The sequence below is a fragment of the Eublepharis macularius genome, chromosome 9 (assembly GCF_028583425.1).
Source record: "Eublepharis macularius isolate TG4126 chromosome 9, MPM_Emac_v1.0, whole genome shotgun sequence".
NCBI classification, from domain to species: Eukaryota; Metazoa; Chordata; class Lepidosauria; order Squamata; family Eublepharidae; genus Eublepharis; species Eublepharis macularius.
The window spans coordinates 97,245,848-97,257,995 of NC_072798.1; the positions used below are offsets into that span (position 1 = coordinate 97,245,848).

General features: G+C 47.1%; 1 protein-coding gene across 1 annotated transcript in view; it reads left to right on the plus strand.

Moving 5' to 3' along the window:
- Positions 1–12,148, plus strand: part of RELN (reelin) — a 534,786-nt gene that overhangs the window by 258,286 nt on the left and 264,352 nt on the right. The window contains exon 8 of the mRNA XM_054988081.1: positions 578–629. Within this exon, the coding sequence (XP_054844056.1) occupies positions 578–629 (52 nt within the window). The remainder of the gene's footprint in view (positions 1–577; positions 630–12,148) is intronic.

Genomic DNA, 12,148 nt, shown 5'->3' on the forward strand with positions numbered 1-12,148 from the left:
CTTGCCCTCACTGCAGTGTTACGTACACACATTTTGAGTTGCTGGTGGCTTCTAGGAAACAGGAAGGCATAAAAATAATGGGGTGAGCCCTCACTGAAGCAAATTGGCTTCAGTAGGGAGCGTTTTCCCAGCGGCATCCCTGAGAACTCTGTAAGATATTCTCCAGCTCTTACAGTGCAATTTTAAGCAGAGTTACTCCAGTCTAAGCCCATTGATTTTGGTGGTCTTAGAATGGAATAACTCTGCTTGGGATTGTACTGACTAAAAGCTATTTCTAGTGTTCTGACAAAGGCAAAGAGTTTGTAATTTTTGCATATGGTGAGAAACCAATAATCAGGAAAGCTGAACAGAATCCATCTTCATTTTTCAAACTGTCATTGTTTAAAAATGACTAATTGAACTGACGTACTCGTGCAGACACCCATCTGGAGTTCTCAGGCTTTCACCTGTATTCTGTCTATTCAGTCCTACAAACTGATGCAATTGAAAGTTTCCCATTATTGTGGCCAAGAAAAACTGGATCAGTCCATTAGTTTGCTGGATCAGTGCAACATTTTTTCTTTTCTTTCTTCCATAGACCACTAATGGCCTCAATACAACCACAGCTTCTGTGCTTCAGTTTTCAATTGGTGAGTTCATCTTCAACAAGTTGACTTTTAAAAAAAGATATAAAAATGCTACTCAAGTGTTCATTCAAAAGATGTATTTTTGACAAAAAATTGCAATTTAGTAATCTGTTCACATGTGTTTATATTAGGAAGTCTGTATTTATGTGAATAGGAATTTCAGCTTACTTTGCTAATTTTTAATAGACATTATTTTCTGCCAAAGCCTTCTATTTAGTTTCTTATTTTATCTCTATCTCCATGTGTTCAGTTAATATAGAACTGTTTCATTATCCACAATTAATTTTTTTTTACAAATTTTAATTCCATCATGCCTACAATACAGCTGTGAAAGTTGAGTTGGAGTTTCTTTGTCCTCAAGATTGTATAGATGAATGGTTCTTAAAACCTGCAGCAAATTATGGCTTATTTATATAATATGTTGCACAAAGAAATGGTGGTTTGTTGTCTTTGACAGGCTTAAACAATTTCAGAATGCATGATTCAGTTCTGTGTGTGTGGAAGGAAACCACTGAATTCAATGTGCGTGAAAGGAAAACATTTACCATTACAGATAACTCAATAAGACCAAAGAAGCAACACTGACTGTTTCCTCTGTGGAATCCTAGAAATGTATTTCCAAATTAAATTTTCACTTTTAACAATCCTTCTTGCAGGGTATACCTCAGTAGAGTTGTGATTAAACTCTGGACATCTTTGCTGGAAATGAAAACTATCAATTAAGTTGACACTAGTGTGGGTCCCCCCCCCCTATTTTGCATTAAACCCAGACACTAGAAGGTTGAAGAAATGTGTTACATGTTTGTGTTTCATTTTGAGTTATTCCTCTGGATTTTTTTTAACTGCTTGGACAAGTAATGGTATTTCAATTGGCTCCTCCAGAATGCTTAGCTTCTACCTGCCACAGCTAAATCTTGGTCATTGTGATGTCTTAATGTTAAGAGTTTTGTAGAGACGTAGGCATTTGCCATGGATTTTGGAAAGGAAGCTATTCTTTCAACTTACACTACACATGAGTTCAGTGTGCACCAATGGTATATGGTAACACAGAATGCAGGGTTTATACGTATGCCCAGTATGAATGTGAGAGAAGCGTCTTCTCAAAACATACAATACTTCTATCAATTGTACCTAACTTCTGCAATTATGCATTTGCTAGTGGTCCACGGGAAAAGAGCTAGCAAAAAGTATGATCCTATCAGTATTTATTCATTGTCCGTCTTCTGTGCAGTCCCACATGGCCTGCCAACCGGAACTTTTTTCTAGTCAAAAGTCCACTAGGGGGCACCCATCCAATGAGTGCGCTTGTGTGGCTTTTCCCACCGAGCACGGCATCCAGAGGTGGCGCCCCCTCACCTTCAGTTTCTTCTTTGCTGCCGACCGGTTAAGATCTAGTGCGTCCGCTGTGCAAAGAAGAAAATAGTGACATCTGTTGGTGAGAGATATTCTTCTGAAATGTTGGATAAGGCTTTATTTAAGCTCTGCTCTACTTGTTCGACCAAGATGACCAAGACCGATGGTCATTTGGTCTGTCTTGAATGTTTGGGTGAAACACATAATGTGCAGAAATGTGGACTCTGCCAGTGCTTTATGCCCAAGGCCAGAGCCAAGAGGTCGATTACGTTACAGGCCTTATTGTGGAAGAGAGCTATGCGGGCCACTGATGTTGCTAGAGCCCCTTCTAAACTGCCATCCATAAGCGGCAGATCTCTTCAGAGTGCTGCCTTGACTCCAAAGTCCCGTTCTCCAGATCAGATCCGACAGCCCTCTACCATCACTTCGGATCCGGCGGGAGTCGCTAAAGCTCCTTCTGGTATTCGGGCTCAACAACCTCCAGAAGTCTCAGATCCGGGCCAGAGCTGTAAACATCAGTCGCCGTCGAGATTGGAACTGTTAGCTACTCCGATCCCGAAGTCAAAGAGGGCAGCATCGGATCCAGCTTTGTCAACCATATCAGATCCAAAGCTTGTGGAACTTGAGCCCATGTCTTGACCAGCTACTGAGAGTACTCTGCTGGATCCAAGTGCTTGACTCCAGCTACCCTGGACAAGAGATCGGATCCAGGGGATCGTAAGCGTGGCAGTGAGCCTTCACAAGCTGTTCCACCTGCTAAGAAGGCCAAAAAGAAGTCAAAGCACAGGCAGTCTGCCGCAGTGCAAACTGAGCAGATTCTTTGGGACAGACCCAAGACTCCTTCCCCTCATGCCAGATCTTCATCGTGCCACTCTTCTATTGATGAGGGTGTGTTATGAGACGCTCCTGCCAATGATTCACCGAGATGGGCTACCCGTGACCAGTTTTCGTATCACTGGGACTCTAGCAGGCAGAAATCTATGTATTCTGGACCACATCATGCCTACTCCTTGACCTCTGGCAGAGATGAGTGGGAAATACCTAGGAGTGTTTACTCCCATTATGGTTCCTCTGATCGAGACTTTGCATACCAGCTTTCTGACACTGGTCTGGACCAGAGCTCTAGTCCTCCTTCAGACCCTTCTCCTGAGGAGGTTATCATTGCAGCAGGAAGGATTTCACCAAATGAAGATTACCGGCTTTACACCGAACAGATGCTTCGGATGGCTTGTTCCTTGGAAATTGAAGTATTGGCTGTCAACCTAAAACCCAAGGATAAGATACTCCAGTATATTTACTCCAGTAATCCTGCTACTATCTCGTTTCTGCTTACAGAGGGCCTGGTGGAAGTCATCACTGCAGTGTATGAGAAGCCAACTTTGATCCATCCTACCTCTCGCAAACTGGAAGCCCTATACAAGGTGAGGGACAACGTATGTACTTTCCTGTTTTCATACCCACAGCCATCTTCGTTGGTCACCGAGGAGATGCAGGATCGTCAATGGCAGAGGTCCCACATGGTACCTGCGGATAAGGAAAGCAGGAAGTTGGATTCGTTGGGCAAGAAATTGTATTCATCTGCAGCTCTCAACCTGAAGATAGCTAAGTATTCAGCTATTATGGGAGCTTACCAGATTTTTCTCTGGAACCGAGTGGCAATATTCATAGATAAGCTCCCTGTGGACCAGAAGGTCCTTGCTAAGGTCATTATGGAGGAAGCTTTAAGATTATCAAAGCAGCAGATTAATGCTGGTTGCAACTCGGTTGATACGTCTGCGAGGGCTCTGGCTTTCTCTTTTGATCTACACAGACATGCTTGGCTCCGCACTACTGCTCTGCCCATTGAGACGTGAAATAAAGTGGAGGATCTGCCATTTGATGGACAGACTTTGTTCTCAAATAAGACAGATGAGTATCTGTCGCAGAAGCGCAAAGATTGACTTACAGTGTGCTTTTATGGGGTCCTCCCACCCAAACAACGTTACCAATATCGCTTATCACAGAGTTAGAGGGGCAGACATCAGAGATACCAGCTGTATCATCACTATGGGTCTTACAGGCAGTTTCAGCCTCCATCAGGATCATATCAGCGGAGGAGATCTAACAATCGACTCTGCCACAACCAGCAGAGACCTGTTAACAAGGAGTCTGCTACTCAACCCAAGCAGTTCTGACTATCTGGAGAACAGTCTGTCATTTTGGGGGACAGATTGGCTAGTTATGCCCAGGCATGGGCTGAAATTACAGTGGATAATTGGGTTCTGAATATTATAAAAGTTGGTTATAAAATTCAGTTTGAAATTTATCCAGAATTGTCTCCTCCTCATTTCTCCCAGCAGGCCTCTTCTGACAGATTACAGGCTGAAGTAAAGGCTCTGCAACAGAAGGGGGCTGTACAGGAGATGCCCCAGGACTCCGTGGGGCTTTTACTCTAAGATATTTCTGGTAGATAAAAAGGACGGTAGAGTTCACTCTATTTTAGATCTTAGAGGGTTAAACAAATTTATTCGAGTCAAGAAATTTAGAATGCTCACACTGACTACAGTTCTACAGTTGATGCCTGATAACATGTGGTTCGTCATCCTAGATCTTAAGGATGCGTACTTTCATATTACCATACACTCTGATCACAGGAAGTTTCTCAGGTTCATTTGTAAGGGTAAGATTTTCCAGTACCAAGTGTTACCATTTGGACTGTCTATTGCCCCCCGAGTATTTACCAAGTGTATGGCTATGGTGGTGGCTTTTCTTAGAAAACAGGGATGCTTAGTCTACCCTTATTTGGACAATTGGCTCTTATCCACCCCATTTGGAGAGGCTCTTCAGGAGCAAATTAAGACAGTGGTAGTTACATGTTCCCGTTTGGGACTTTTGGTAAACTTTAAAAACTCAGCCCTTACTCCCTCAAGGAGGATCGTCTTTATAGGTATGGTTTTGGATGGGATCTTGAATAGAGGTTTCCTACCCTCAGAACGAGCTTGTCGAATCAGTAGGATGGTAGCTCATTTTACTAGGTGCAGATTCCAGTCTGCAGCAGATATTAAGAAACTTTGGGGGCTTATGGCCTAGTCTACAGTGGTCACCCCCATGGCTCAATTATACATGCGCCCCCTTCAGTTGTGGTTCTTGTCAGTACACGATATTGAGGGCACTTACCAGGACAAGAAATATTCCATTCCTCAGGGAGTCATACGTTCCTTGGGATGGTGGCTTAGTGAGGCTAATCTGCTTAAGGGAATAGCTTTTGGGTCTATCCAGTCTCAGATTACCATTTCTACTGATGCGTCCACTATAGAGTGGGGTGCTCAGTGTGGGTCCCTTAGGGCTCATGGTACTTGGTCAGAACAGGAAAGGGAGAGTCATATCAACCTCCTAGAACTTAAGGCCTTTCTTTATGCCCTTATTGCATTCACAGATACCATACATCGCAAAGTCATTCAGAGTCTCACGGACAATTGTATGGCCGTATTCTGTCTGAACAAACGGGAGTACCACTTCCAGGGCTCTCTGCGACGAAGCAGTTCGGATTTGGGAGTGGGCTCTGGACAGAGGCATTTACATACAGACCGTACACATCCCCAGTACCACAAATGTGGTGGCAGACAAGTTGAGCTGCATGACTTCCGACAATTACGAGTGGACCATTGCCGACGTCTATCTACACAGTGTAAAGTGGGGCTTTCCCGAGATAGATCTCTTTGCATCAGTGAGCAACAGGAAGGCCCCATGGTTTTGCTCCAGAGGAGGTTTAGGTCTCAACTCCCTGGGGGATGCATTTCAGATTATTTGGACAGGACATCTGTTTTATGTGTTCCCTCCATTTCCGCTGATCTCCAGAACAATCAGCAAGATTCAGAGGGATGGATCTCACGTGATTCTAGTGACATTCTTTTGGCCTAGGCAACCCTGGTTCCAGCATGTCGTGCAGCTTTCGCAGGGTTTGTATTATCAGTTCAAACTGAATCCAGACCTTCTTTCCGATGAGGGGATTTGGTATCACGACCTACCCAAACTGAACCTAATGGCTTGGAGCATTCTGGGTCAGAAGGAATGTCGGAAAGAGTAACTGAGATCTTGCTCAATACTAGAAGGGACACTACTCACAGATCGTACTCTGCTAAATGGAGACGTTTCGAATCTTGGGCTGCTCAGAGAGGGGTGGATGTTTGGGACTGCCAATTGGCTTCTATTTTTGAGTCTCTGCTAACATTAAAGTATGATGGCCTTTCTAATTCCTCTGTCAAAGTGTACTTGGCAGCTATTTCAGCTTTCCATCCCAAGATAGACAAAAAGTCTGGTTTTTTGCATAGCTTATCTAAAACCTTTCTTAAAGGGTTACAGAATGTATTTTCCCCCGTCAGGGAAATAGTACCTCAGTGGTCCCTCAAGTTGGTGTTGGCCGAACTCATGAAAGCTCCCTTTGAGCCACTGGCTACTTGCAATTTAAATTTCCTCTCCTTTAAAGTTTCCATTCTGGTTGCTATTACTTCGGCCTGCAGGGTTAGTGAATTAGTGCCCCTTAGGTCGGACCCTCCTTTTCTAAAGGTCCATCAGAATAAGGTGGTGTTGAGACCTGGCCTTAATTTAGACCAAAGGTTTCCACACAGTTTCATACCTCACAGGATATTGTGCTGCCTGTTTTCTTTCCATCCCCTTTGAATACTTCTGAGAGGGCCCTGCACTCATTGGGTGTACGTAGGGCAACATTGTTTTACCTTCAGAGAACTGCTCATTCTCCCTCTGAGTCGGAGGACATCCTGGGTGTTTCCCACCGTCCAATCGGGGAGGCAGGAAAGTTGATCTTTCTTCCTCTTCCTGTGGATGTATGTGGGAACACCCCCTTTGCCTTCAGTTCCTTTCCTGCCTCAGGGGAGAGCAGTTCACCTTAGGCTAGCTCTTCACTGCCTTCCTAATTAAATCTATCTGCTATAATCTTCCCTTCCTATTTCTTCCTATTTCTTCCTCTTTCTTTCTTTCACCTTAATTTCCTATCTTCCACTGCTTTCTTCTCCTATACCTTCCTGTTTGGAACGTGTCAAGGAGAAGATTGAAGACTGAGAATGGCCTCGGCGGCCTCATCGGATTCCGAAGAGAGTTTTTTGGAGAGGGCGAGCCATCCCCCAGGAGCTGTCTTACCGATGGTGGGGATGTGCTCAGCCGGCGCCGGCTCTCCTTGCGAGGCTGAGCGGCTCCCCGGCGAGAAGATTCCTTTGGGAGAAGATCAGCCCTCTAAGAAAAGGCCTCGTCTCCAGCAGAGGGAGCCCCAGAGCTCGAGAAGTCTGAATCAGGAGGCCTTTAGCTGCAGCAACGGAGGGAGCTTCGTTTTGGCGGCAAACAACAGCGCGGCTAGCGTTTTCCCGCCAAGGCCAAATGACGCGCTTCCCAACCTCCCGGCGGGAGAAATGGGACTTAATCAGGATCCAAACGTTCAGGAGAATCAAGTAAGTGCCGCTTACCTTACTATGCCCCCAGAAGTGATGGGTTTTCTGCGACAGACCATGAGGGAGGAGATCCTGGCTCTTCATAAGTCTAAGCAACTTCAACCCTCTCAACCTTCCTGCCCTAAGGGACATCGGGATGCCCAGGAGAGTTCTGCTATGCCTTGGCCCACCAAGGCAGCAAGAAAATCCAATGCTTACCCCAGGGGGGTTGGTAGAGACTGGCCTGCAGAGGCTCCCTCCCCCAGTGAAGATTCAGATGGTGGGGACTTCCTCTCTGAGGAAGATCAGGAGGAAGAATCCTCTAGCCATGAACACTCTAACAGACTGTTCCAGGCTGATGATTATCAATATCTTTTAGCTAAAACCCTTTCCGCTCTTGAGCTTCAGGAAACATCGAAGGGGGAGGAAGAGTCATCTACTGGGGACCCTAAGTCCAGACCTAAGGGGAATAAAGAGTTTTTCCCTAGATCAGAAGAGAGATCTAAGGTTTTTCCCTTTCCTGAATACTATGAAAAACAATTGATGGCTGAGTGGGCCACTCCAGCCTCTTGCAAGCATTTCTCTAATAATGTTAAAAAGTTATATTCTCTTCCCAAATTTGCCACTGAGCTCTTGCAGGTTCCCGCCGTGGATGCGCCAGTGATAGCCCTGCAATCCCATGGGCTTCTGTCTGAGGACGGCCAAGGGGCTATTAAGGACAGTCTGGACAAAAAGGGACACATAGCCCTGAAGAGAATGCATGAAGCCCTCGCTATGGCAATTAAAGCTTCAGCCATCGCATCGACAGTCTCCCGTGCCTCGGTGGTCTGGGCCAGACGTCTTATAGAGTTATTGCCCGACAATAACAAACGTCTCTTGGAAGGGGCAAATAGGATGCTGAAAGCAAGTACCTTCATGGCCGACGCCACACTAGACGCGATGTCCTTCTGTGCCAGGGCCATGTCATCTACTACGGTCTCCAGACGCATGTTGTGGCTTACAGCCTGGCAAGCAGACATTCAATCTAAAGTCATATTGTCATCTTACCCGTTCCAAGGTAGAAAGCTGTTTGGTGAACAACTGGACAAGATACTAGTGGAGACGAAAGACAAGAAGAAAGCTCTACCTCGATCGCTTAGAGGGAACGAAAGACGCACATTTCGCTTCCAGCCCTTCAGGACAAACCACACCTTGCCCAGACAGCGACAGGAGAACAAGAGAAACTGGTCTTTCCCGAGATCACAGTCACGAAGAGGTAACTTCTCGTCCAGACCTCACAAGTCCATGGGAGCCCGTGGCTTCAGGCCTGACGCAGAGGACAAGGGTCAGAAGCCCTGACTCGAGGGAAGCCCCGGTAGGAGGGAGACTACTTCTGTTTCGTCAGAGCTGGGCAGATTCCCAGGCGGACGCCTGGGCCATGGAAGTAGTATCGTTTGGCTACTCAATAGAATTCTTCTCTCTCCCACCGGAGCGTTTTCTATCATCCCCACTCAAGAAAGACCCAACCAGAAGTGCTATTACAATCAAGGCCGTGCGTCATCTGTTGGATATCAGAGCCGTGGAACCGGTTCCTCCGCACGAGAAGGGCACAGGAGTGTACTCCATCTTCTTCACCGTGCCCAAAAGGAACGGGGACTGGAGATCCATCCTGGATCTGAAGTTTGTCAACCACTTCATAAAACTGAGACACTTCAGGATGGAGACCCTGCGCTCCATCGCGGAGGCCCTGCGCCAGGGAGAGTACTTGACATCAGTGGACCTGACGGAAGCCTATCTCCACGTGCCAGTGGCCCCTCCTCATCGACGTTTTCTAAGATTCTGTGTCAACGGCAAGCACTTCCAGTTTCGTGCCATGCCTTTCGGCCTTGCCACTGCTCCAAGGGTATTCACGAAACTGTTGGTCGTCCCGGTTGTCAAACTACGGGAGATGGGTCTGCACCTACATCCATACCTCGACGACATTTTGATACGGTCAAGTTCTCAGGAAGCGTCGATCGAGGACACAGACTTAGTAATACAGGTGCTGGAGCAGCATGGCTTCCTGATCAACAGAACCAAATGCTCATTGCAACCATCGCAAGTCCTGGAACACCTGGGACTGTTAGTCAACACGCGATTATGTTCCTTCTTCCTTCCAGAGGAAGGAAGACCAAACAGAGGACAGCCGTCATCATCAAACAACGCAAGTCCTGCATCATGGAACTGACAAAATTGCTGGGCCTCCTCGTAGCCAATTCAGAAGCTATTTTCTGGGGACGTTTTCACACTCGATCTCTTCAAGCTCTTCTACGACCTTATCAGCACCACATTGCTCAAAAGAGATCTATCAGAATACAAGTTCCTCTATCAGTCAAAAGCAGCCTTCGTTGGTGGACCATCGACTCCAACCTCCGACAAGGCAAGGGATTCCTGACTCCACAGCCCATCCAGGTGTTCACGGATGCGAGCCTCTCGGGTTGGGGAGCATCGATGGACGGACGAATCGGACAGGGTCGATGGTCTCCAATCGAACAAAAGTTACCGATCAATGTGCTGGAACTGAGAGCGATCTATCTAGCTCTCATTCAGTTCCAGGATCAACTAGACTCACACCACGTTCTCATCCGCACGGACAATGTAGCGGCGAAAGCCTATATCAACAGGCAAGGAGGGTCCAGGTCATCACGTCTTCAGAAGGAGGCACACAAGATCATCAGCTGGGCGGAGGACAACCTTCTTTCGCTACAGGCAGAACACATCAAGGGAGTACTCAATGTGGAAGCAGACTGGCTGAGCCGGGAGTCTCTTCACCCAGGGGAATGGTCTCTCAACAGGGAGACCTTCAACCTCCTCACAGAACACTTCGGCACTCCAACGGTGGATCTGTTCGCCTCTCCACGGAATCACCAAGTACGGAGGTTCTTCACCAGATACTTCCACCCAGCAGCAGAGGGCACGGACGCCATGACATCGCTGTGGCCCAGAGGCCTGCTGTACGCCTTCCCTCCGCTTCCAGTGCTGCCCAGACTACTGAGACGAATCCAGGACCAGGCAGCAACACTGATTCTCGTAGCCCCATACTGGCCCAGAAGGCCTTGGTTCTCGACTCTGCTATCGCTGTCGACCCATCCCCCATTCCGCCTGCCAATACGCCCGGATCTACTGCTTCAGGGACCGTTCTGGCATCCTCACCCGGAGTGGTGGTCTTTGACCGGCTGGAGATTGAGCGGAGATCGCTACTTCAAGTAGGTTATCCGACAAAGGTCGTGGACACCATGCTAACTTCAAGGAAAAGATCTACGAATAGGATCTACAATTCAACGTGGAAAGCCTTTGTTCGCTGGAGCAAACGTAAGAAAATAGACCCAATGTCCCCAACAATTCGAGACATCCTGGGTTTCCTACAAGAGGGGTTGGACAGAGGCCTAAAACCTCCTACCTTGAAGAAGCAAATGGCGGCTATCGGCTCAATAATTCTTGAATAGGAACATCTTCATTGTCTACACATCCTCATATTAAAAGGTTTCTGCGGGGAGCCTCTCTATTGAAACCCTCTGTAGTGCATCGCTTCCCGACCTGGAGGCTACATATTGTGCTCAAGGCTCTCACTAAATCTCCTTTTGAGCCCTTGCGTGACATCTCTCTCAGATGGCTAAAATTAAAGACAATATTCTTAGTCGCGATTACATCAGCACGTCGGATATCTGAGCTGAGTGCACTGTCCATCAGGTCAGATCTATGCATTTTTCACAAAGAGAAGGTGGTGCTCCGGATGGATCCTTCCTTCCTCCCCAAAGCCTATTCGACTTTTCATCGAGCACAGGAGATTGTCCTTCCATCGTTCTGTCCGGACCCTAAGCATCCCAGGGAACGAGACTGGCACACCCTTGACGTGCGCAGGGCGCTCAAGGCATATATTATCAGGACGGAAGCATTCCGCCAAACACAGTCGCTGTTCGTCAATATTTCCACTCCTAAGTTAGGACAGAGGATGTCTTCTTCTTCCATTGCCTATAGTATCAAGACCTGCATCAGCGAGGCATACAAGGCTCTCAGGTTGGAAGTTCCAGCTGGCATCACGGCGCATTCTACTAGGAGCGCAACTACGAACGCGGCCTTCAGGAGGAATGCCTCCATAGAAGAGGTCTGCAAAGCGGCTACGTGGTCCTCAGTATCAACGTTCGTCAAACATTACCAATTACATACGTACTCGTCGGCAGACGCAGCATTTGGTAGAAGAGTTCTGCAACACGTCGTAGAGGACGAAGATCATCTCCCACCCGAATCATGAAGGGACTGCTCTGGGAGCACCCAGGATGTCCTCCGATTCAGAGGGAGAACGGCCCCTTGGATACTCACCGTGAAGGGTCCTTCTCCTCTGAGGTAAGGAGGACATCCTGCCCTCCCGAGCTCTTCGTCCTCTGTCTGTTTACTAATATGATCATTCTCACTCTCTTCTACCTCTGAACTAATTAATTAACGGCTACAGTTTGTCTGTTTCTCTACCTTGTCTAGTAATGTAAAGTGATGACAGGGTTCATAGTTAGTAACAGTTGACACTGTTCTTTACTTACAAGTTCTTATCGTTTCAGTATTAAAGTTAGTAGAGTTATTTGCTGTGGGGAGACCTCCGGAACTGAAGGCAAAGGGGGTGTTCCCACATACATCCACAGGAAGAGGAAGAAAGATCAACTTTCCTGCCTCCCCGATTGGACGGTGGGAAACACCCAGGATGTCCTCCTTACCTCAGAGGAGAAGGACCCTTCACGG